Source organism: Gymnoscopelus microlampas, assembly GCF_963454915.1.
Source record: "Gymnoscopelus microlampas genome assembly, chromosome: 19".
NCBI lineage: Eukaryota > Metazoa > Chordata > Actinopteri > Myctophiformes > Myctophidae > Gymnoscopelus > Gymnoscopelus microlampas.
The window spans coordinates 7,932,966-7,959,076 of record NC_139956.1 but is presented as its reverse complement, the minus strand read 5'-3'; the positions used below and the strand labels follow the sequence as shown (position 1 = coordinate 7,959,076).

Genomic DNA, 26,111 nt, shown 5'->3' with positions numbered 1-26,111 from the left:
CAACCTGGAAGTAAAGAGAAGAGGAGGGGAGGTCACTCACTGATGACAAATACAACACAGTCATTGTGAGGTTCATGGTGATAAACACAGTGAGACATTACAGGTATTAGTTCATCTAGTAAGATCATTGTAACATTATCTGAACACTGCAGTGGTCCTGAACTTTGCATTCCATAAAGTTGATTGCTTTATGTTGTTACAAATGTACAATGTCAGCGTTTAGCAGACACTCTTAACCACTAGAACCCTATGTATCTGCAATTATGTTTGCCTAAAGTGAATGAAATGGCAACAATAGGGACGCTAGAGTTTAATGATTAACCAGTGACTAACACAGTCAAAGATCAGAGTAAATTACCCTAGTCAACAAAATGACAGCATAAGGTAAGTAGACTGCAAATAAACTAAGATATTATCAAACCTAGTATCTGTTTAAACCAGTGGTTCTCAAACCTTTTCATATCAAGGACCCCCAAATTAATATGTAATTGGCCACGGACCCCCATATGAAAAATATTTTGTGCCAGGAACCCCCATACAAGATTTATGTTGTTAAAATATTTTTAAAATATTGCATTTCATTGTCTTGTGAGATTACAGTGGTTAAATAGACTGTGGTGCTCTATTAACACATTTTGTTCGGGTCCCCCTGGACTCCCCTCATGGACCCCTGGGGGTCCCCGGACCCCACTTTGAGAACCACTGGTCTAAAATGCTGTATAAATAGTATTCTTAGTATTTGTGGACATTATCAACATACATAACATAATGTGTAGTAAGTAACCAACATATAGTATAACTACCATCTATCACAATAGTCAACAAGGAGTTTTGTGTAGCAGAACATGTAGTTTAATGTGTGGTTGTAACTTGTAAGGTCATCTCACCTCAGCCAGCAAGGTGTTCTTTCTCAGAACAGGTCTGGGACTGAAGCTCTCTCTGCACTGGGGACAGCTGTAGACTCCAGTCTCCTCATACTGGTCCCAGTAACCCTCAATACAGCTTCTACAGTAACTGTGTCCACACTGTAGAGTCACTGGTTCCTTTAGAAGGTCCAGACAGACAGGACAGCAGAACTGGTCCTGGTCCAGATCACATGTCTGTTGCTGCTGCTGCTGTTGTGCCATTTGACTGACAACCACACTCACACTGAGAGAAAACACAACACTTTGTTTTACTCTGAAGAGAGACTGAGAGAGAAACAAACAACAGCTCTGAGTTTCGTTTCTTGTGAAGGAAAGTAGGAGAGTCAAAGGGAGGGACTTCCTGGATGTTTGGAGGAGGCAGTGGTTTTAAAGAGACAGTGATTTTTTTTAGCACAAACAGGTTCAGCTTGTGGTTGAACGTTGTACAGCTGGACTCGCACACTACACCATCATTTCCCCTCCATGTGGAAAAGCCTGGTGGTGGTGGTGACACTAGGTTACAAGATAATCAGGGTTATTCATATGGGGTAAAGTAGGCTATGGCAGAAAATGTGTATTTTTATTTAGTAAAATATCTCGACTTTCTCTCTAGTTCCACATTCTCTCCACTTCCTCCAGACTCCAGTGAGCTCATATATTATAGTGAAACGCTCTAATACTCTCTAGGATTACAAATATGTCATGGCAAGACAGGAGAACTTGATCATAATAAAGGGGAGACCTGAAAATGATACAAGGGTGACATCTGGTGGCCAATTCAGTGATGCCTTATTGCTTGTCATCTGTATTCTCTTTTCTTTTGTCCCCTCACTTCAGGTTCAGCTGGAGTAATTTATAATTTGACTCCCATATGAGCAGCATGACAAACTGTAAGTGCCAAATGCGGCAAACAAATGGGTGTTGGGAGTACCGTTGACCCAAATGCAGGCATCAGACATTAAAATATCCTCTCATAAAGTGTTTTACTGGAAATATTGACCCCCAATACTCAAGAAAAGACAAATATGTTGGATAACTCCACGTACACCCTCCAATATTTAACACAATTTGACCAAGACCACAACCGCTTAAAAACCTCAAAATGTTCCACTAAATCCATGAAGGAAAACTTTTAATATATGACGTAGGAGGGTATTAGAACGAATAAAAACTATATCACACATTACTATTGCAATTTATTTTGGGTTGGGCCTTTTTTTTTGCTTATATTGACTGGCCTAAAGTGCTCTACCGACTGAGCTACCCAGGTACAGCAATAGTAGTAATAATAGCGTAGGAGAAATAGTAGTAACGATAGCAGCAACATTAGTACTAGTAGTAGCAGAAGTAATACAAGTTGTAGTATTTGAAATGGACAACCCAAAAATATCTGCATTTTTTATTAATACTACTTGCAGTAGTACAAGCAATAGCAGTAATAGTAATACCAGTAGTAGTATTATTAGCAAAATGTCCACAGTTTTCCCACCGTACAAATGTATACTATATGTATGTACTGTACCATAGTAATTTGAACCACATATTTGATACACAGTGAGTAGTAATTGTAGTACTAGTAGCTGCTGTAGTAATACCAAGTTCCATACAGATTTTCATTATAGAATATATATATATAATGTTTTGTGTCATAGATGTCATAGATTATTTTGTACACTGGTGTGATGGGGCATTCCTGCAACGGAATGTGACAAAGACAAAGTATTCATTGATGCATTGATTGTTTAGGTACTGTACAATACAAGCCCTCTGCTCCTGTAGTACTACCATCAAGGGGCAGGTAGGTGGTAGATGTATATTGGCAGCTTGGCAACAGTTTTTTGAAAAAAACAAAACTATTTTTCAATTTTCGAAAATTGCAGATCTACAAGCTCATAGCGCGGCACTCGGTGCCGCGCTATGAGCTTGTATATCTGCTATTTTTGAATAGCCAAAGAAATCTAAAGTGACACAGATGCGTTCAGGTCATAATTGGTTAAATTGTAACTCCAGCACAGAGATACTTCAATGCAACAACTGTTCTGCCTCTTGTTTTACACCTTGTAGATGTTGATAAGACCCATTTCATGAGCCTTAAAAGATATTGTACATTGACTCTTTGTTAGCATTTTCTGTAATCTGGCTGGTAGGCTATGGCAATCGCAGTTTCACACTGCACTTTCCAAAATAGTGAAAGTCGGTACAAAAACCGGTTCAAAACGTTCAAAATGAGTAATTTATGCTGTGTTGTATGACAGTCGTGCAGAAAATAGCAGATGTACAATCTCAAAACGCGTTGTATATCTTCACATCACAACACCCCTGATGCTGGACACACACTGACACTCTTGACGAGGAGGAACGTTCCCCCGAACACCACGGCCAGAGTGCCCAGAGTCACTCCCACTCCACAGTACACGTCCACTCCAGAACCGGGCCTCTCCACCTCCTCAGCGTCTGCGTCTGCAGAGGAACGACAAATCACAATGCCACCAGAGACACAACAAAAGGCTAAAAGAGCTGCTGTTGCTTTGAGTGCTTTCTTTAGTCCAAGGGTCTTCAATGTTTTCAGGCCAAGGACCCCCTTGCTGAGAGAAGGAATGAAGCAGGGACCCCCTCTATATTGTATAAAATTGTGTTTTAGATTAAACTTTTTTTGTTTACTTGGTCTGCTCTTTTTTCCCTCTACACCTAGACCTCTTTGCCAAAAATAGCAGATCTACAAGCTCACAACGCCTCGCAGCGCGAGGCGTTGTGAGCTTGTAGATCTGCTATTTTTGGCTAAAGTTCTCCTCAGTAAAAGGGATGCTAGGGTTCAAGTGGTTAAGGTAAAAAAAAAAACATATCACACAAAGGTTTGGCGGACCCCCTGTAGTAACTCTGAGGACCCCCTAGGGGTCCCGGACCCCCTGTTGAAGACCCCTGCTTTAGTCTATCACTTGCTTTAGTATTAGTTTAGTCTAGTTTTGTTTCGTTTAGTTATTCTCAAAGTTGTTAATTTCAAGGACCCCCCAGTTTGGTATGCATTAGACCACGGGCCCCCATAACTCTGAGAGTGGTGGTGGTGGTACAAATGGGTCCATTTGAGACCGTAACATAAACTAACATTTGTTTAAAGCATCATACTGACCCCAGAACCTGAGCGTGGGCTGGTCCATGCATAAAAACATGTTGAAAGCATCATACTGACCCCAGAACCTGACCTCGGGCTTCTCCAGGGCAGGGTGCGTCACACTGCAGCTGTACTCGTCTCCCTCATGGGGGATGAAGTCCAGTGAGGAGAACTGGTGGAAGGTTCCGTCCTCATCAGGGAAGTAGCGGCTCAGTGACGCTCCGTGGTTCACCGCTTCACCATTCCTGGTCCAGCTGACCTGCAGTGGAGGACAAAGTACATTTAATTGAGTATTGTTTTTTTTTTTTTGGATACTTATGATGACTTTTACTTCACTACAGGACAGATATTGTACTTTTGACTCGACTACATTTCTCGAAAGGGAGAAAGTACATTATGAATTAACCACTTAAAGGACCACTTCACCCATTTTAAACCTATTTTCATATAATTGGTCCTCTCTAATGCACATTATAATATGGTACAATTATTGTTCTACTCAGTTCAGAAACCCGTCTACCAGTGATTTCAAACAATATTTCAAAATGTGTATTTTTTTTAAACAATGGCTCCTATTAAAGCATGCTAACTTTCCAGGAATAGAAAGCCTGCAGTTTCTATTAGCTTGGATTCCTCATCGATGATGTCACTGGTAGCTGGGTTTCAGGAGTATCTACATCACTGTTTCCCAAACACAGGGTCAGGACCCATTTGTGGGTCGCGGACACATGTTTATGGGTCAGGCGAGTAAATGTCCCTTTATTTTTTGTTTCCTACATTGTGTTAATTATTATCATTTCAAAACATTTCCATGAATAAATAAAAATAAAATCAAAGAAATTCCATAAATGAGAAAATAGCCGATGTACAATTTCACAACACGTCGTATCAAGACGCGTTGTGAGTTTGTAGATCTGCTATTTTCACTAGGGAGACATCAAATTTCTGTTTTGGGTCTCGAGTAAAAAAAAAGTTTGGGAACCAGTGATCTACATTATACTTTGACTCAAGTATGTCAAGCACTAGGTGTGAGTACTTTTGTCCACCTCTGCTGACCTGGATGGATGGAGGGTAGAAGTGTCTGACGTAGCAGATGAGTCTGTTCTCCTTCCCCAGCTCCACCTCCTCTGATGGATACAGGACACTGTCAGGAGCTTCTGTTGGATGGAGAGGTGGGGTTAGTGGTGGGAAAAGTATCAATACAGCAATGTAGAAATCAGTGGTGGAAAAAGTTCTACATTTCTCTACAGAAAAGTATCAATACCACAATGTAGAAATACTCTGTTACAGATAAAAGTCTGGTATAAAAAATGTACTTGAGTAAAAGTACAAAAGTATTCTCAAATATAGGCCTACTTAAATACTGAAAGTAAAAGTAGTCATTATGCAGAACGTCCCATTTCACAAGTTTCCGAATGTATGAACGTGTTTTGAAAATAGCAGATCTACAAGCTCACAACGCGTCGCTTTGCGACGCGTTGTGAGCTTGTAGATCGGCTATTTTCAAAGAAGTACAGTACCAGTAAATTACTTAATTTAACTAAAGGTGGGATTATGTCTGAAAGAACTCTGTCTAGCTGAAGTTTTACAGAAATAAATTGTAAATGATCAAAAGTAGTCAAATAGAATGTATCCACTGCACATACTTCTTGTACTTTGACATGTAAACTCTGTGCCAGCCATGCTAGTAGAGGAATGATTTGTTTTGACCAAAGATTGGGATTACCTTTTGACATAATTATTTGTTTTTGATTTCAGATGGACAAAGAATTAACATATTTTGTTGGGGACCCCCTGGAACCGCCCAAAGGGATCCTTGGGGCGCCGGACCTCACTTTGGGAAGCAGAGGTGAAATGCATCTGTCTCTCTCTCTCTCCAAAAAATCTGTGGTAAAGTCATGCAAACTCAGATTGAATTTATACTGTATTATTCTGATCTCTTGGTAAAAGCTTATTTTCTTGTAAGTACACAAGTGTGAACAAATGTGGTTGTGGAAGAAATCAGTTAGTTGCATGTAAACTTTTCTTCTTGACTCAAAGGAAAATGTTATGTTGTTTTAATCATCTCGTTTCGTTTAACTCATTCATACAAGGTTGAATACATACATGTGTGGGCTTATATTGAAGGTAATAAGATGATAAACAATGATTTCATAATATGAGCTTGTGTAAAAGTACAGTTTGATAGATACATGTTATGTGTTAAAACCAAGACAGATTGTAATCCATTATGTGACTGAGAAGGACCACCCCAAGAAATCTTTTGTTCCTGGAAATCAGTTTGTGAGTGGTCAAGAAGGAGATAGTAGGATGGTCCTATGTGAAATGTCAGTCTGTTTATATTGTGATGTTGTTGTGATTCAGGCACACTCTGTGATTGGCAATGCAGGTGTCAGCGTCTATGGAAATAAATACATTTCTGTGGACAAACCCTCTTCTCTGAACTGGATCCTTGTTATATTCCTGCACCTAGGGAATAGTTATGGAATAGTGTTTTTCCTGTCTGATAAATGGACCAATATACGACACTACACAACAGAATAAAATGTCTCACTAAATCCATGTAGCACACTAAACCAGTATATGTATTGTGTTTGGGTATCTCAGTTGGCAAAGCATTCACCTTTGAATTATACTGTTCTCTACTCTGTTAATACTGGGCACACTGCCAGCTCAGTCAGTTTATGATTATACAATGTCAAAAGATAAGATTCATAATCAACTATTAAAGTGGTCTTATAAATTGTTGTGTAACTGTTGTGTTGATGTCGATTTTATTTTTCAGAGTGAGACGTTCATACAACGTCGACACAAGACCTAAACTAACGGCGTTAGCCTACATAAAGACGTTGAAACGACGTTGACACGACGTTCCTCTGTAAACCATGAAAAAAAAAACATACAACGTCTGAGTCAGACCTCAGCTGTGTTGCAAATAGACGTCAACACAAGAACACCCATGGCCTTATCTGAAGTCCATGTTTGAGATTTCAGGGATGAAAAACGCACACAGAGACAAAAAAAAACCCCATTCATTTTCAAATTCTTACTGTGTTTACCAAAGACAAATTACATCTCTGCTTACAAGGTTCCAGCAATGCATTGATTAAAATGTACTCCTACTTTTACTTGTACTTAAGTATTTTTTAAAAGCTGTGCTTTTGAATACTAATAGGCTAATTTTGACTGAGCTACTTTTACTTGTAGTGGAGCAAAGTTGACCAGTAGTATCTGTGCTTTTACTGAGTGAATACCAAGGACCTCAATGGAAATAAGACGGACCTTTTAGACAAAGTATTATAAATGTAATTGTGATGTTTTGTGTACATTTTTTTGCCTAATAAAATATTCAATCAATCAAAAAAAGTACTTTGTCCACCACTGTTGGCTATACTCTAAACAACCAACCAACCAAATAAGTACGTAATAGACAAAATTGAAAATGTACCTTGTTCTTCGGGTGGATTGTTATGCAGTTTGTTTATATATTCCAGAATTAAATGGCACGATTTATTGCTTTTTTTAGCATTGACAAGCGTATGGAGAGGATCAAAGATTGATTGTACAGCGATGTGAAGGAATGCGGGAGCAGTGAACACGACCACTTCTCTTTGGAAGTCCACATAAAATGCCTCGTCGCCATCAATGGCCAGCTGTAGCTGTATGTCTGTAGTGATGTTCGATGTTGAGCAGCCCACAAAATACTGAACATCATGGCGAACTGGAAAAAAGTAATACAGAAATATAATTATGTATCCAAATTACAACGTTTTCAATTTAACGTGAGGACGACCACAGCAAATGATCCGCACACTTGGCATGGGTTCACCTACTAAGGGATACGTGATAGGTGGGCACTAGGGATATCTGGGCACCTCGATGTAAATTTGGCTATTTTTATCCAAAATGTAATAAAAAAATGAAAAATGGTCTTAAGGATATTTCATGTATGGGGTAATTTTAATGTCTATTCAGGCTGTTGTGAGCACCCCAGACAGTTTTTAAGTTGCTTGATTCAGTATGTAGATATTTGATATTCATTTTATCAGGTCAAACCCGATACAAACCCATTGTAACTCTATTTTAGCCATGTTAGATTCATTGAAAACACCAGTTCTTGGTTCGGATGACTGATATTGTCCTTAATACATCAATTACATTTTTCATTTAATATTTGTATTCAATTTGAAGGGGGTGTGTCGGATAAAATTAATATCAAATATCTGCATACTGAATCAAGCAACTAAAAAACTGTCTCGGGTGTTCACAAAAGCCTGAATAGACAGTAACATGACCCCAAACATGTTTGAAAGTGAAATATCCCTTTAAGTAATGTAAAGTATTGTATACATGATGTGAACATGCACGATACATCATTATCAGACTTAATTTTATCCTTCAAATTCTTGTTTATGCTGATATACAGGTTCTGTAGCAATATCTAGCAATTGTAGAAATATTAGACCTTAATTGTTGAATGTTTAAGCATGTTCTAATCCTGTATACTTTACTTTACTTAAAAACAATTTCCAAATATTTTTGGAGCCCACCTATCCTGTTAGTTACCCTTAACTGTACCTTTGCCATTAATATCACCATGTAAGGCCGATTAATTTCCTTGCATTTGAAATCAGTTTTATTTATTTTTTCAACCTTTCTCAGTGTTATCTTCTTTACTTTTAGATGTATTTCCCTCGGGTTGACAGAGGTGGGTAGAGCAGCCAAAAACTCAAGTAAAAATATTGTTACTTTAAAATAATGAATAGAAGTCAAAGCAGTCATCCAGATTATTACTTTAGTAAGAAAGTATCTAGTGAAAAGACTACTGAAGGAGTTACTTCATATGATGCGAGTTATTGTTTCATACGTAATTCAATGGTCTAAAATATACAATGATAAGTTGTCCAACAATAGAAATAAACAAAATGTATTGTTGCTCTCTGAGTAACAAGAAAAATCACACTTTTACTCCTTTACATTTGGCCCGAAGGTAAAGAAGAAAAAGTACAATTATGTCCTGTAAAAGTGAAAGGTATGTTATTTAAACTACTCATATAAATACAATGCATTCCAAAAGTAAAAAAAATAAATCGAATAACTATCCACCTCTGTCCATTGTTTATGTATATGCACTGCTTTTAATTGTATATAATGTATTATTATTTATTATAAGCAGTGGTGGAAGAAGTACTACTTAAGTAAAAGTAGCAGTACCACAATATAAACATACTCTGTTACAAGTAAAAGGCCTGTGTTCAAAATGTTACTGGAGTAAAAGTACACTAAGTATTGGCATCAAAATATACTTAAAGTACCACAAATAAAAGTACACATGTTTTAAAATAGAAGATTTACAAGCTCACCAAGCTTGAGCTTGTAGATTGTCTATTTTCAAATAACTTATGTATAAAATAAGGCTAAAGTGGTTATTGTATGTTTTATAATGTGATAATTTATATCTGCAAAGTAACTACTAACTAAAGTTTTCAAATAATTGTAGTGGAGTAAAAGTACAATATTTGCCTCTGAGATGTAGTGGAGTAGAAGTAAAAGTATTATTATTATTATTTAAGTAATATTGGAAGTAAAGTAAAAAAGTAACTCAAAATTGTACTTTAGTTACTTTGCACCACTGATTATTAGCAGCAAGATTCTTACTTTGAGAAGTGGCGTAGCAGATTGTGAAAGTCAGTGGGATGAAGAGGAGGATGGTGATGGTAGGATTCTTCATCTCTCTCTGCAGTAAGGTGGATCACAGAGTCATCAGAGACACACTGGAGTCTACACGGCTGCTGTGTTTTCTTTACTTCCTCTCTCTCACCAATGGAGGAGGTCACAATCTGGATTTGTGATAAGCAGTGATGGAAAAAGTACTCACATTTTGTACTTGGGTAAAAGTATCAATACTGCAATGTGGAAATATGTATGTAAATATGTATGTACAATGTGGAAATAATATGTATTTGTCCGCCGACACCATCTCAAAATATGTTGTTCCAGGGACCCCCAGAAGCAAAGATTTGAGTTTAAAAAAAAAATATTTAAAAATATATATATTCAAAGATTTTCACATTTTTTCCAGATTTGTCAAAAATAGCATATCTTAAGCTCTTAATATAAAATAATGGTTAACGTGGTTAGTATCTAAAATGACACAGATTCTTTCCCCGTTTAAATGGTTTATAACATACTCAACCATACAGAATGGACAAAATAACATTTTATTCACAAACATAATAGAGCTTTAAGCTGAGTGTCACAAATGTGAATATATAACAATACAAGACATACAATGAGCACCCTGCAAAACCTCAACATTATTGTCACATCATAAGTTTACAGATGTAAATAGGTGGCTGAAATTAAATTAAATAAAAACATTGTACAAGCTCCCAACATTTAGCAGTTTAGAGAAAAGAGTAGAGAAAGAAACAGAGGAAACAAATGATAAAAAGCATGTGTCAAAAATGCATGTGGTTTGAAAGACTGGTGAACATCACTGTAGAACTCCAGCCGTCTCTTCTCCCATAGAGGCTGCTGTAAGACAGACAGACAGAGACATATGGAGACAGATAGAGACATATAGAGACAGATAGAGACAGATAGAGACAGATAGAGACAGATAGAGACAGGTTAACGGCCTCATACTTTCATTGTAGGAGAGAAGGAAGCACGGGCCTAATAAATTATTAATGCATTAATAAATGATCTCCTTTTATTTACTTGTACCAACAATGGGAAAGCTGAGAGGCAGTGTCGTGAAGGGGAAGTGAGATAGCTTTATTGATCCCCAGAGGGAAACGTAGGAAGGCTTTGTAGGTGGGTGTGGTTCCGTGTTGGTCTGAACTACTACCTCATCCATAGACGCAACAACAGTGTAAAGTAAAGGTAAAGCAAAATGTCGCTTTGATATTGGTTCACGGGTTCATGTGGTTTTTGATTGATGGATGTACTTTATTTAGTAAGACATGAGAACAACAGTACATGGAAGTACAACATTCACAATACAAGGTCTACTAAACTGGAAGACTCATTAACCCATTAAGACCTGAAGCGATTCTTAATTTTTTTTTAAATCCTAACAGTTTTTTGAAAAAAAAAAAAAAAAAATGTTTTCAAGGTTTTTCAAAAATAGCAGATCTACAAGCTCATAGCGCGGCACTTGGTGCCGCGCTATGAGCTTGTATATCTGCTATTTTTGAATAGCCAAAGAAATCTAAAGTGACACAGATGCGTTCCAGGTCTTCCAGGGCCATTTTCGAATTGCAGCCTCCTGAAGGTGTATCTTTAGGGCAGTTTTGAAAGTGAGTAGGGTTTTACACTCCTTTACTCCTTTTGGTAGGGCGTTCCACATTTTTATGAATAGCATGAGAATGAGTTCATTCCCTTTGTTGAGCCAAATCTGGGTTGAACATGATTCGTGGAGCTGCCTCTGGTGATGATTAAATGTTTGTGTGGTCGAGAACCTGGCCTGGAACCTCATAGCTGGGGAATAACTTGGAGTCTGAAGCAGTGACTTAGATTTTGCAAAGCTTGTGTATTACAAGACGTGTTAAAAAGCAAGTGTTGCATAAGAAACCCCCCCCCCCCCCCCCCCCCCAACATACTGACATTAGTTTTAATGTTCCTCTATCTTTGGTGACATCCCTGCTTCATCAATATCTTATATCTTAATAAATCTCTCATGTCCAAGTCCAGCCCGGGGTCCAATTGTGGCAAGAGGGTAAATACAGATGTGCCACTTCAAAACTTCACACGTTACTGTTCTTTCCCTGAAAGTGCCCTGAAAATGCATTTTTTCCCTCCCTGTTCTGCCCTTAAAAAGGCACTGTTTTGCCCCTGAAAAGAAGTTGTCACTACACACCCCCGTTTTTCCCTTCAACAGACATCCATATACATGAGAACAAAAGAATGTGTGTTGAAGAAGGTGTCAGACTCATTATGAGGCGAAAGGTGATTTGAAGAGGTCCTTGACCAGTTGCTCAAATTAATTAGCATCATAAAAGCAGTGATCATCAAAATAATTCAGCATTTTAAATGCCCTTCTTTGTCCCTCTTATTGCCCTGGGAATCCCCTGAAAATGTACTGTCTTGGCGATGGCAGGACATTTGAAGTTTTGAAGTGGCACATCTGTATGATATGGCCCGCCAGTATTGTCAAGTGAAATTCAAACATTGAAGTCAGTATGGTGTCAGTATCATGGTCAGTTTCATGATCAGTATCATGTCAGTATCATGGTCAGTATGATGTCAGTATGGTCAGTATCATGGTCAGTATCATGGTCAGTATGATGTCAGTATCATGGTCAGTATGATGTCAGTATCATGTCAGTATCATGGTCAGTATGATGTCAGTATCATGTCAGTATCATGGTCAGTATCATGGTCAGTATCATGTCAGTATCATGTCAGTATCATGTCAGTATCATGGTCAGTATCATGGTCAGTATCATGGTCAGTATCATGGTCAGTATCATGTCAGTATCATGGTCAGTATCATGTCAGTATCATGGTCAGTATCATGGTCAGTATCATGGTCAGTATCATGTCAGTATCATGGTCAGTATCATGTCAGTATCATGTCAGTATCATGTCAGTATCATGGTCAGTATCATGGTCAGTATCATGTCAGTATCATGGTCAGTATCATGGTCAGTATCATGGTCAGTATGATGTCAGTATCATGTCAGTATCATGGTCAGTATCATGGTCAGTATGATGTCAGTATCATGTCAGTATCATGGTCAGTATCATGGTCAGTATCATGTCAGTATCATTAGCGGAGCAGCTAAGTGCTACGATCTTTCAATTTATGATAAAAGCGTGAAAATTGGCATGAGCAGTCTCCACGGGTCACTTGACAAGAAAATTGTCCGAGGCAGTTGTAATTTCAAGATGGCGGCCATTTTTCAAGATGGCCGACACCTTAGTGGGCAGTTAAGTGATATGATGGTTTATTTGGTGATACAAGCATGAAAATTGGCATGAGCAGTCTCTGTGGGTCACTTGACAATAGACCACCCACAGCTACTTGAATTTCCAAGATGGCGGCCATTTTTCAAGATGGCCAACACTTTAGTGGAGCAATTAAGTTATATAATGGTTTATTTGGTGATACAAGCATGAAAATTGGCATGAGCAGTCTCTGTGGGTCACTTGACAATAGGCCACCCACAGCTACTTGAAATTTCAAGATGGCGGCCATTTGTCAAGATGGCCAACACTTTAGTGGAGCAATTAAGTTATATAATGGTTTATTTGTTGATACAGGCATTACAATTGGCTTGAGCAGTTTCTAAGGGTTGCTTGACAAGAAAACACTCACATCCACTTGAAATTTCTATTTTCAAGATGGCCGCCCCCTGGATCCTCAAAAGATACATTTTCTCATAGAAATGTATGTTTTTTTTTCATTAAGGACAATTATACGATTATTGTTATTATGCTAAAGAACAACTTTTAACACATCACAATACAGTTTTGTTGATCATAGATAGATTAGATAAGAGTGAATATCCGCACTACCAGGGCACACTGGTGATATATCACTGCTGTTAAACTCAGAGTGGGGTTCAATGTCAGCTAATTGAAAGTTAGTACCCCAAATGCTGTCTAATTTACCCCAAAACAATTAGATAGCCGCACCTGAATTGACAGGTTGTGCCAGCGCGGGAGAGCCGAGCCAAGGTTAATGGGGTTTTAGTTAACCGGATGGTGTACAGATCGCACAGGATTTAAATGGCATTGGATGAACGATCGGACTAGGTGTAGGGTTAAGGCACCAACTTAGTTGTATCCCATACATCAAAGTGCTTGGTAAAAGGTGGTAAAAGGATAAACCCTCGGCCTATGCTGCAGACATGGCAGAAGCCATCATAACAGTTGAGAAAACTAACTGGGACAGATGTTTCATTTGTCAGCAGGTCACCAAGGAAAAACTCATTCAGCCGAGTTTATTCAACAGAGAGCACGATCGTACTGGTTATGATACCATTGCAAGAAATGTTCCATTATTTCATAAGATCAATGCTCTACCTATCTTACTTAGTCTAACCCGACTAGATGAAGGTGATGGCATAGAAAGCACATTGACAAGAAACAGAGCAAAATATAATTTAAGCTGTAAACTTAGGTTCAACATCACAGAGCTGGAAAGGGCCAAAAAGAGAGCATCTACATCTTGATCTCTTTGCCAGAAAGCAAAGACATTATGACTTGATCCCACCAACTCAAGCAGCACTCAAAGAGCATGCCAAACGTGCTTCTTATGAGGCTGGATACGTGTGGGGACAGGCATTGAAGCGACATCCACAAATGCCGAGCCATCTGACTGGGGATGGGTGGAACAGGACGAGAAGTGGAAAGTCTTCTGGACTCCACTTCCACCTATTGCGGAGAGTTGTTGGGAGTTGACCAAATGTGGGTGCACCAAGGCATGTACTGGAAGGTGTACAGTAAGTGCTTCAGATATGGACTCAGTTGCACATGCCTATATAGTTGCCCCTGCTAGAACCTATTTGCATGTTTATTTTGCCAGAGTTATTCCCCGTTGTCCTCTGTGTTTTCAAGTGTAAGCCTATGGCTCGGCTTCCCCTCGCCACATCAGTGCATCATGTTTTACTTTGTCACCAGTCTATTAGTGTGTAATTTTCAGTTGTTACTTTGTAACATTGCTTCCACTGCCTTCCACTGCCGTACGTAACGGTGAAGCATATTTTCAGTTTAGTTCCTTAGTATAGTTTGTCATGGTTCCGTGGCTACTGCCATTCAGTATTAGCCATTGCTCAATTATAATTTTGGAGCACTGTCCGTTCAGCACCACAACTGTGCTAATCAGCACCACAACTGTGCTCATTTATTAGTCATATTTTTTGTTTCCCCATTTCTTAGTATTTATTTGACACATGTAATGGCTGTTAGTTAAAAAATAAAAAAATAAATCCGCCCTTGTGACTGTTACCGTGTCGTGGTAAGGGAGCTTGTGTACCTCAGTGAACCCTGAGAGCTATGCCGGTGGGAGGCAACTCCTGACAGGTTTTACCAAACTGGACTGGTCGTGGGCGAGTAGTCAGACAAAACACAGTCAAACAACCTCTCTTGACAGAGCTTTTTGAGGAACCCAATACATTTCTATGAGAAAAGGTATCATTTAAAGATCCACATGGCGGGCGGCAGTCATCTTGAAATTTCAAGCGGTGGTTGTGGGGTTTCTTGTCAAATGACCTTTTGAGACGGCTCATGGCAATTTTCATGCTTGTATCTTAAGCTTAACTGCTCCACTAAGGTGGTGGCCATCTTGAAAAATGGCCGCCATCTTGAAATTTCAAGTAGCTGTCGGTGGCTTATTGTCAAGTGACCCACAGAGACTGCTCATGCCAATGTTCATGCTTGTATCACCAAATGAACCATTATATAACTTAAATGCTCCACTAAAGTGTTGGCCATCTTGAAAAATGGCCGCCATGTTGAAATGTGAAGTAGCTGTGGGTGGCCTATTGTCAAGTGACCCACAGAGACTATTCATGCCAATTTTCATGCTTGTATCACCAAATAAACCATCATATCACTTAACTGCTCACTAAGGTATCGGCCATCTTGAAAAATGGCCGCCATCTTGAAATTACAACTGCCTCGGACAATTTTCTTGTCAAGTGACCCATGGAGACTGCTCATGCCAATTTTCACGCTTTTATCATCAACTGAAAGATTCTGCCAATAAAAAGCATTTAGCCGCTCCACTACATGGTCAGTATCATGTCAGTATCATGGTCATTATGATGTCAGTATCATGGTCAGTATCATGGTCAATATGATGTGAGCATGAGAAAATGTGCACTTGAAAATATTAAACTGATATATTACAATTTATAATAGATTATTTATTTATTTCTTTGTGTTCATTCATCTCACCAGTATTTCTTCTCTTATAGCAGATAAATCCAGAAACGAGAAGAACCATCAGTCCAGCAAGCACCAGGCCAGTCGATCCCGCTCCTATCTTAATCCTCTGGGACTCCGTCATACCTGCAGGCTCCGACAACAACACCACGGTCAATAAACAACTAACGTTTCAGACCACATTCATGTTTGTAATCTGCTTTATCACTATACACACTTTGGCTTACAACACTACAGGTAATGTTAGCGCAAACTGCATACTGTATTAGACATTGAGTTAACTTTTAATTCCAAGATCACCTATGTATGTTGCAAACTAATATCAAGACTAGAAAAGCGTGCTCCTCTGAGTGCAGGGGCGAAAACATAATTTCAGACTCCTGGCCTGTTGGCCTGGCGGAGATAAAGAGCAAAGTCTTACTTGACATTGACAATAGATTTACATTTGAAATGCACTGACGATAAAATATTGCTTAATTTGCACTGAACAAACTCTTATCATTTTATTATGGCTGTCATAGTTATTGTTATTATTATTATATTATTACCCCAGTCAGTTAGCATGGGCTCCTGGAGGCTGGCGTGCTCTACCTTACAGGTGATCTTTTCTCCATGTATGGGCGACTTGGGCGTGTACTCCAGGAAAGCGTGAGTCTGGTACGACCAGTCCCCATTGGTCAGCTCTTCCGTGAAGCTGACGTCGGATGAGTTCACTTCCTGTCCGTTCCTCAGCCATGTGACTCGGATGGCTTTGGGGTAGAAGTGGTGAACACTGCACACCAGGAAGCCGGGATGACGGCTGCTCCTGTGTGGACGTTCAGACCTCAGTCTGACATTGGGCTGCACTGGTGGACACATATATAAAATGCATGTATAGGGCATAGCAGTGGCGGACATTTTGTGGTGCCACATGTATTTTTTATAATGTAATCATTTATATCTGCAAAGTAACTCGTAACTAAAGTTTTCATATAATTGTAGTGGAGTAAAAGTGCAATATTTGCCTCTCGAGATGTAGTGGAGTAGAAGTAAAAGAATAGACAATTGGAAATACTCCAGTAAAGTAAGAGTACCACAACATTATACTTGAGTACAGTACTTGAGTAAATGTACTTAGTTACTTTACACCACTGCTACGCCCTATGGGTTAATACTCAAATACGTACCGAAGGCCCCTGCACCAGCAGAATGATTCGTCAGTGCATCATACATGAGAGATACGTGGCTCATACATTCTTTATGACTCTTTATTTTCATCTCTGCCATTCTGCCTTTGTTCAGGTTCATGACCTCGGCAATCCATTTGAGGCCCTTGGTGTAGCCGGTGTACTTGCCCGTAGCGCTGCTATACTGAGCTAACAGCTCCTTGTTGAAGTAGTACTGCTCCAGGTACACGGCATCACTGGCATCTCTGGCAGTGAACTGGCAGCTCACTAGCCCATAACCGAACAGGCCATCTGCAGGGGGAAGGCAGTGGTGGAAAAAAGTACGCGCATCTTTTACTTAAGTAAAAATATCAATACTGCAGTGTAGAAATACTAAAAGTCCGGAATTCAACATGTACTTGAGTAAAAGAACAAAAGTATTGATAACAAAATGTATTTAAAGTACCAAAAGTAGAAAGTACTCATTGTGCGGAATGTCCCATTTCAAGTTCATAATGCATACAAATCTTTTGAAAAAAGCAGATCTGCAAGCTTCCAATGCGTCGCGATGTGATGCATTGTGAGCTTATACAATGCAATGTATGTGCTATTTTCATTTTTCAAATTACCGAAAAGTATATAGGGCTGAAGTGGTTACTGTATGTTTTGTAATAATAATCCAAATCTACAAAGTAACTTGTAACACACATTTTCATGTAATTGTAGTGGAGTACAATCTTTGCATCTGAGATGTATGGCGTAGAAGCATTAAGTATAAAAATGGATATTCACAAGTCAATTAAAAGTATGCTACATCACAACTTTCACTTTAGCACAATAGTTGAGTACATGTAGAAACCAACAGTGGTATAGCTATATTTTGACTTCTCCCAAATTAAATGATCTGTGGGGAAACCAATGTTCTCCTACTTTTACTGTATCATATAGTATACGCACGCACGCACGCACGCACGCACGCACGCACGCACGCACGCACGCACGCACGCACACACACACACACACACACACACACACACACACACACACACACACACACACACACACACACACACACACACACACACACACACACACACACACACACACACACACACACACACACACACACACACACACACAGAGAGACAGAGAGCACATACAGTCTGACCACACTTCCAATGTGCATTGGTGATACAGATAAAGAGGTGGAAAAGCTAATGTCAACTCATTGCTGTTTTACAACTTGTTCTGGTATCTCAAATGTGGAATCCTAATACATGATCGTGTCAGTATGTGGGTGTCAGTATCCTGGTGTCAGTATGTGGGTGTCAGTATCCTGGTGTCAGTATGTGGGTGTCAGTATTCTGGTGTCAGTATGTGGGTGTCAGTATTCTGGTGTCAGTATGTGGGTGTCAGTATTCTGGTGTCAGTATGTGGGTGTCAGTATTCTGGTGTCAGTATGTGGGTGTCAGTATGTGGGTGTCAGTATCCTGGTGTCAGTATGTGGGTGTCAGTATTCTGGTGTCAGTATGTGGGTGTCAGTATCCTGGTGTCAGTATGTGGGTGTCAGTATTCTGGTGTCAGTATGTGGGTGTCAGTATTCTGGTGTCAGTATGTGGGTGTCAGTATTCTGGTGTCAGTATGTGGGTGTCAGTATGTGGGTGTCAGTATCCTGGTGTCAGTATGTGGGTGTCAGTATTCTGGTGTCAGTATGTGGGTGTCAGTATCCTGGTGTCAGTATGTGGGTGTCAGTATTCTGGTGTCAGTATGTGGGTGTCAGTATTCTGGTGTCAGTATGTGGGTGTCAGTATTCTGGTGTCAGTATGTGGGTGTCAGTATTCTGGTGTCAGTATGTGGGTGTCAGTATCCTGGTGTCAGTATCCTGGTGTCAGTATGTGGGTGTCAGTATCCTGGTGTCAGTATCCTGGTGTCAGTATCCTGGTGTACTAACTATACTCTCTCAAATCAAATGACAACAAAACACATCTTAACTCACCCACAGCAGGCATAGACAGGATGAACAGCCAGAGTGCAGAGCAGACACATTTAAACACAGCCATGATCGACCAGGAATGAGGAACATTCTGCAGTCACTGGCAGTTAAAGCCCCATTTGGACTTTGTATCGCTTTTCTTTTATTATTAATTAGCTAATTAGTCATTAAAACCCAGACTTCTGCACAGCAAAAGGTTCACAACGTTGATATAGTTGTTATAATTGATTGGAGTTAACTAGTGTTAAAGCGGTTTAATTTCAAACAAATAAAAGGTTATGTTAACCAATGTGTAAGGTAGAGTATGATAATACAACTATGTAGCAGTGGTTGGAGGTGGTCTCTCCCTGCATTGAGACATTTACACCCTGGTGTTGGGAGGACACCTAGTGGTTGACAAGTAGTACTGATTGATGGTCTTAAGTACAATATTTCCCCTGGAGTGGAATCCTGGGGAGGACATAAAGGTATGGATTCCAGCTTTAATATCATTATATTCACAACAATGAATTAGATGTTTGATATTAACTTAGAGATGTGTTATAGTTGAGCTGTGTGGCTCATCATCTGTCATTCATGGTGTCTGACTGTGTTTCTCTGTGTGTGTCTGACAGATTTGCAGACAATAATAAACACCTGAATGCAATTTCTGGATGGATACAAGAAGAGTGGGCCTAGTGCCCTTTTTTGTCCAAAATGTTAAAACATTTCATATTTGAAAAATGGTCTACAAATGATTGTATATACAGGTATTGCTGCAATTGTAGAAATATTAGGCCTTAATTAGCAAATGTTCAAGCAAGTTCTAATCCTGTATACTTTACTTTAGATCGTTTTCCAATATATATATTTTTTAACATTTTGGACCAAATAGCCAATTTTACATCAAGGTGCCCACTCTTCCTTAGTGCCCACTTTTCCTGTTACCATCAGGGTAATCTTTTTTAAATAAAATGTTATGATGATGATGATGATTATAACAATGTGTCTTATCATTACAATTGAATAATGCTCATAATTTTGTTACTACTACTAGTATATCTTTTTATTAATATTATAATTTACACAGTAATAATGTGTTATTATCATTGCTATTAACAATATTAAATAAGTCTAAAGTGTAAATGTTAGTACACTTCTTAGTGCTATATTTTTATATAGCACTGAAATGCTAGATGGAGAAAATCTGATAAAATTAGGTTTGTATTAATTGTCTGTCCCATTATTAGTAGTATATTGTTAGCAATAGCAGCAGTAGTAATATTGTAAAAATACAAATAATAATAATAACAATGGTAACAATAGCAACAACATTAGAACTAACAGTACTGTTTTCAATCTGGCTAACAAAGTATTCAATCAATCAAAATATGTTTTGTAGTAGCAGAAATAATTTTAATATTTGAACAGAACATATACATACACCTCAGTAATTTGAACCACATTTGCTACACATTTGTAGTTGTAGTAATAGTAACTGCAGTAGTAATATCAAGTTCCATACAGATTTTCAAAAGAGAATATATACATTTTTGTGTCATAGATTTGTAGTTGCAGTACTAGTAACTGCAGTAGTAATATCAAGTTCCATTCAGATTTTCAGAATCGAATATATATACATTTTTGTGTCATAGATGTCATAGATTATTTTGTACACTGGTGTGATCGGGCGTTCCTGCAACCGAATGCGACAAAGACGAAGGATTGATTGATTGATTGATTGATTGATTGATTGATTGATTGATTGATTGATTGATTGATTGATTGCATTGCTTTTAGGTACTCTGCTCCGGAAGTCCTACCGTCAAGGGGCAGGTAGGTGGTAGAAGTTACAGAAACAAAAGTGCAAAACGGCACTTTCCAAAAGAGCGCGCTGAAAGATCTACAAGCTCAAAACTTGCCGCTATACAGCTTCCTCCTCCACATCACAAACGGCCACTCTTGACGATGAGGAACATTCCCCCTGCTGCGGCCAGAGTGCCCAGAGTCAGGCCCACTCCACAGAACACGTCCACTGCAGAACTGGGCCTCACCACCTGCTCAGGCTCTGAGTCACAGAGGAACAACAAATCATGTTGTTGCTTTGCTACAAATGCATACCAAACTGTGCAAGTGTTTTACAGACCATAAGTTCCGAACTATCAATGATTTAGCTGGGGAGTGGGACCACCTGGAACCCTTTCAAGGACCCCTCTGGGTCACCGCACCCCACTTTGAGAACCACTGGTTTAGTTATACGAGAATAATGTAAGTGTACAAGTCATTAGTTGAATTTGAGTCACAAGATAACCCCATGCTAACTTTGGTAGAACGTTGGGTAGGCCTAATAGGTTGTACGGTTATCTGGGAATACAGTATGAGTCAAAATATTCTTTTTTTCTCACTTAATGAACACAAACAAAAAGTGTATTCTGCCCAAGTTCTCCTTTATCCACTATGTTGTCTTTGTTGTCTTAACAGACTTTTAACCTCAACTTCCACTTCATTGTTTAATGTGGAAGTTCCACCGTGGGATTATAAGGTATCCAAAATAATCATTTCCTGTTACATTTAAATTGTGTCTTGCAGTTTCAAGAATATGGTCAATTAGTGTGAAATCAGGCATATCACTAATGGCACATGTTTTAGATTTGAGCTAAAAAGCATTATTTTATTCTTTGGCTATTCAAAAATAGCAGATATACAAGCTCATATAGCGTGTCACTTTGTGCCGCGCTGTGAGCTTGTATATCTGCAATTTTTTTTAAATAGTGTTTTCTTTTTTGCAAATCTTTGAACATATATTATTTTTCAAAGCGAACATTTTTAACTCAAATATTTGCTTCTGGGGGTACCTGGAACAAAAAAAATTTGAGGTGGGGGTCAGCAGCCAAATACATATTATTTTGGGGGTCCCTGACATACGTTTTTCAGAAAACTGTTAGGATTCAGAAGACAGTTGTAGACTCGGCCTCAGGTCTTAATGGGTTAAATCATAACAGGGTCTATTGATGGTGTGAGTTCCATGTGCAATCTGTAATTATGGATAACAAGTTACTAGGTGTGCAGTTTGTGTAATCTTTGCACCCGTTAACACTACTTTTTTAGTTTTTTGTTGCTTTTTACCCCTTTTCCAGCCCCAATTTGGTCGTTACGCCAATTCATTCCATAACTTCAGATTGCACATGGAACTCACAAAAATTTTAGATCCTGTTATGATTTAAAGGAAAGTGGCTTTAATAGTAAGAATCAAGACACAGAAAAATCAGAGTGGATCACATTATGTGACATTAACATGTGACATGCCTGATTTCACACTAAATGACCATAGTTTATCTCTAGAAATGCTCTACGAAAAGTTTTTTTTTTTCCAACATAAACATTATACCCCAAAAGACACAATAAACAATTCAAATGGCAGGACATACTCCAGTAAAGTAAAAGTACCTCAACATTGCACTTAGAGGGATAGTTCACTCCCCATGGAGACTTGAATTCATGGATATTTTTTTGTTTTTGTCGCATTCCTAAACCAATAATTTGATGACCGGCAGCAGTTCCGGTAGAAGACAAAGAGTCTCCTTTGTGTCTCCTACCGGAACTGCTGCCTACCGGTTCGCTTGTCAACTAACTATTGGCTTAGGAATGAGACGAAAACAATACAATATACCATGAATTCAAGTCTCCATGGGGTGACTAATCGATAGAAAGAAATTTATTTTTTGGGTGAACTATCCCTTTAAGTAGTAGAGTACTTCTTAAGAAAGTGTACTTTCCATCTGCATGGCCAGAGCTATTATGTTGAAAAGCATCGTACTGACCCCAGAACCTGAGCGTGGGCTGGTCCATGCATAAAAACATGTTGAAAGCATCATACTGACCCCAGAACCTGACCTCGGGCTGCTCCAGGGCAGGGTGCGTCACACTGCAGCTGTACTCGTCTCCCTCATGGGGGATGAAGTCCAGTGAGGAGAACTGATGGAAGGTTCCGTCCTCATCCTGGAAGTAGCGGCTCAGAGACGCTCCGTGGTTCACCGCTTCACCATTCCTGGTCCAGCTGACCTGCAGTGGTGGACAAGTAATGAGATATATTTACTTGAGTATTTTGTATTTTTCGATACTAGGACGTTCACTTCACTGAACTACAGGACAGATATTGCACTTCCACTGAAAGCTGAGAAGATATTGACTCCACTGAAAGCTGTATGCTCAAGCAAACTCTATTGCTCTTAAGTTCAGTCAATGTTCTAGTAAAGTGTCATTGTTTAAGGCTTATTGCACACCGCTCCATACTGCCTGTCGTGTTTCTTCTATGTTTATTCCTTGTCTATGGACCTGAGTCTGCTAATAAAGATTGGATTGAAACTAATTTGTAGGGAGGGAACATGCACTTTTGAGTACTCCAGTCCTCAAGAAACAATTTTTACAGAGCAATGTTCACTTGTAGTTGAAGTAATATTTGACCAGGATAGTCTGTACTCAAGTACTTTGTTTGAGTACTTTTGTCCACCTCTGCTGACCTGGATGGATGGAGGGTAGAAGTGTTTGACGTAGCAGATGAGTCTGTTCTTCATCCCCAGCTCCACCTCTTCAGATGGATACAGGACACTGTCAGGAGCGTCTGTTGGATGGAGAGGAGGGTTCTAAAGGTTAAATATGCAGCAAGTAAGTGTTACTTTTTTGGCAAAATAAGTCTTCGTATTCTGATAGTGATTATAGCTATAGCGTGTTTGTTCAATAACAGGTGACTCACTCTCTACAGCTCTATAGTAAACTAAAACAAAATCATGTATGTATGTATGTATGTATGTATGTATGTATGCATGTATTATACTGGCCAACGGAAGATGATGTTTGATTAATCAACTCGAATAATCAAACTGTGACTTAAAAATGTACTCTACTAATGGACTACTGAAAACAAAAATCACTGCAGAGCAAATAAGCTATTTTGTCCTTTACCTAGTTCTTCGGGTGGATTCAGCGTTGGCGTAGCTACTGCTAGCAAGTCCCGACAAATTTTCCCATTTTTCTCAGCATTATTGAGAATCTTATTGTGAATCTCAAAGACTGAGGGTAGGCTGCCAAAGAATGGGGGAGCGGTGAACACGACCTCTCGTCTCTGGAAGTCCACGTAAAATGCCTCGTCACCGTCAATGGCCAGCTGTAACTCAGTGCTGTTAGCAGTGCAGCCCAACAAATACTGAGCATCATGGATAACTGGAAAATCAAATAGTACATGTATTAATTAGTAGAGTGTATTAATTGATACGTTCTGGTCATTAAAGGGGAATTTCACTAACACTTCTGGGCTCGTTTGCATGTCTACTCAGGCTTTTGTGTGACCCCCAGACATTCCTTTGTTGTTGCTTGATTCAATACCTAGATATTTTATATTAATTTTAGCAGATATGCCCCCCCGTAAGTCCATTCAATCACAAACTCTGTGTTAGTCTCATTGAAAACACATGTCCTGCTTCTGGTGACCAATAAAACTGCTGAAATATATCATCCTCATGTGTGGAAATTAGTTATTGCTTTCACTGTTTGTAATTGTAAAAACAGACATTGAGTGGCCAAATCCACCATTGTCTTGGGGGTAAAAACAACACAGCATTGAGTTTGTAAGACAGATCATATTCAGTGATATATTTTTATGTCCAAGCGTAAAACTATGGCTATTATTACTGTAGTGTAGGGAACTGCAACAACCACCATGTTATGAAAATGTTATATGGGACTTCCAAGAGAGAGTCAAATATTCAGTCTCCTACCGGAGAGTCCGCCGGTCATCAAATTATTGGCAGGAATACAGCCAAAACAGAAAAATCTCCATGAATGGGGTGTGAAATTGGTAGAATATAAGTCATTTTTGGGGTGAACTACTCCTTTAATGCTCCCGGGCAAAAAAATGAGCGAAGTCCATGCAAGAAGCACCTTTGTTTGACATGACAATAATTCCTTTACCCTATTCACATGTACTAGGGCAAGGACATGATGTCACATGATGTCACTGTTGTTGCTTTTTTGGAGCAAGAAAAAAAACAAAACAATTGTATATCATGTTTCAAATTGAAAAGTATTGAATTTAATGCAAAGACTCCCACACTTGCATGGTTTCACCTCTTTACCAATACTTTACCTTTGCTATTAATGTCACCATGCTGGACAAATTCATGTCCCGTTTTATTTTTTAAGATTTCTCAATGTTATCTTCTATTCATTTAGATTTGTTTCTCTTGGTTGACAGAGGTGGTAGAGCAGCCAAAAACTATACTCAAGTAAAATTATTGTTACTTTAAAATACTAAAAAATAAGTAAAAGTAGCCTTCCAGATAATTACTTGAGTAGGAACGTATCTATAGTGAACAGACTACTCAAGCACTTAGTTACTTCTGAGTTATTGTTTAATATGTGATTGAAAGGTATAAAATATAAAATGATAAGTTCCAATAGAAATAAACACAATTGTCTGAAGTCTCTCTGGGTAACAAAGTGGAATGTTGCCAAATAATTTGAAAAATGACACTTTTACTCCTTTACATCTGGCCCGAATGTAAAGGAGTAAAAGTACAAATATTTCTTGTGAAAATGAAAAGTATGTTATTATAATTACTCTACTTACAAGAACAATGTATTTAAAACATTTTTTTAATTAATTACTACGGACCTCTGTCCATTGTATGTATCCTACTTTTTATTATTATTGTTATTATTATTAAATAAAAAATATTATTAAATTAATTTGTGGCAAGATTCTTACTTTCAGAAGTGGCGTAGCAGATTGTGAAAGTCAGTGGGATGAGGAGGAGGGTGGTGGTAGGATTCTTCATCTCTCTCGGCAGTAAGGTGGATCACAGAGTCAAAGACACACACTTCTCCACAGCAGCTGTGTTGTCTTTACTTCCTCTTTCTCATCAATGGAGGAAGTCACACACACACAAACATCCACATTGTTTCTGACAGGTTTTACCGTAATGATTACGGATGCACTGATGTGAAATATCTGGCCAATACAACCAATATCAACCATGCCGTTATAGTAACATTGTGTCCATTCTGAAAAACCCACAAAAAACCAA

General features: G+C 38.8%; 2 protein-coding genes across 2 annotated transcripts in view; both read right to left on the bottom strand.

Annotated features, from left to right (window-relative positions):
• Window positions 1–3,213: 3,213 nt before the first annotated feature.
• LOC311035199 (H-2 class II histocompatibility antigen, A-U alpha chain-like) overlaps window positions 3,214–26,111 on the bottom strand; it is a gene marked incomplete at its 3' end in the record, with an annotated part of 48,964 nt that continues 26,066 nt past the window's right edge. The window contains exons 3-5 of the mRNA XM_084043278.1: window positions 5,071–5,171; window positions 4,093–4,273; window positions 3,214–3,365 (exon numbers count right to left, since the gene is read on the bottom strand). Of these exons, the coding sequence (XP_083899404.1) occupies window positions 3,214–3,365; window positions 4,093–4,273; window positions 5,071–5,171 (434 nt within the window). The remainder of the gene's footprint in view (window positions 3,366–4,092; window positions 4,274–5,070; window positions 5,172–26,111) is intronic.
• On the bottom strand, window positions 20,882–25,930 carry LOC311034595 (H-2 class II histocompatibility antigen, A-U alpha chain-like). The gene is made up of 5 exons (XM_084042476.1): window positions 25,793–25,930; window positions 23,992–24,249; window positions 23,550–23,650; window positions 22,911–23,091; window positions 20,882–21,097 (listed from the first exon to the last, which is right to left on the bottom strand). Exons 1-5 carry the CDS (start codon window positions 25,860–25,862, stop codon window positions 20,976–20,978), a joined length of 732 nt encoding a protein of 243 aa, XP_083898602.1. The 5' UTR covers window positions 25,863–25,930; the 3' UTR covers window positions 20,882–20,975.

Excerpts from the sequence above, each read along its gene's own strand:
- LOC311034595 (XM_084042476.1), bottom strand. The coding sequence starts at position 25,862 with ATGAAGAATCCTACCACCACCCTCCTCCTCATCCCACTGACTTTCACA. Across the intron at positions 24,250-25,792 it reads CTGCTACGCCACTTCTGAAA|TTATCCATGATGCTCAGTAT; the intron begins GTAAGAATCTTG and ends TTGATTTTCCAG. Across the intron at positions 23,651-23,991 it reads GAATCCACCCGAAGAACTAG|ACGCTCCTGACAGTGTCCTG; the intron begins GTAAAGGACAAA and ends TCCATCCAACAG.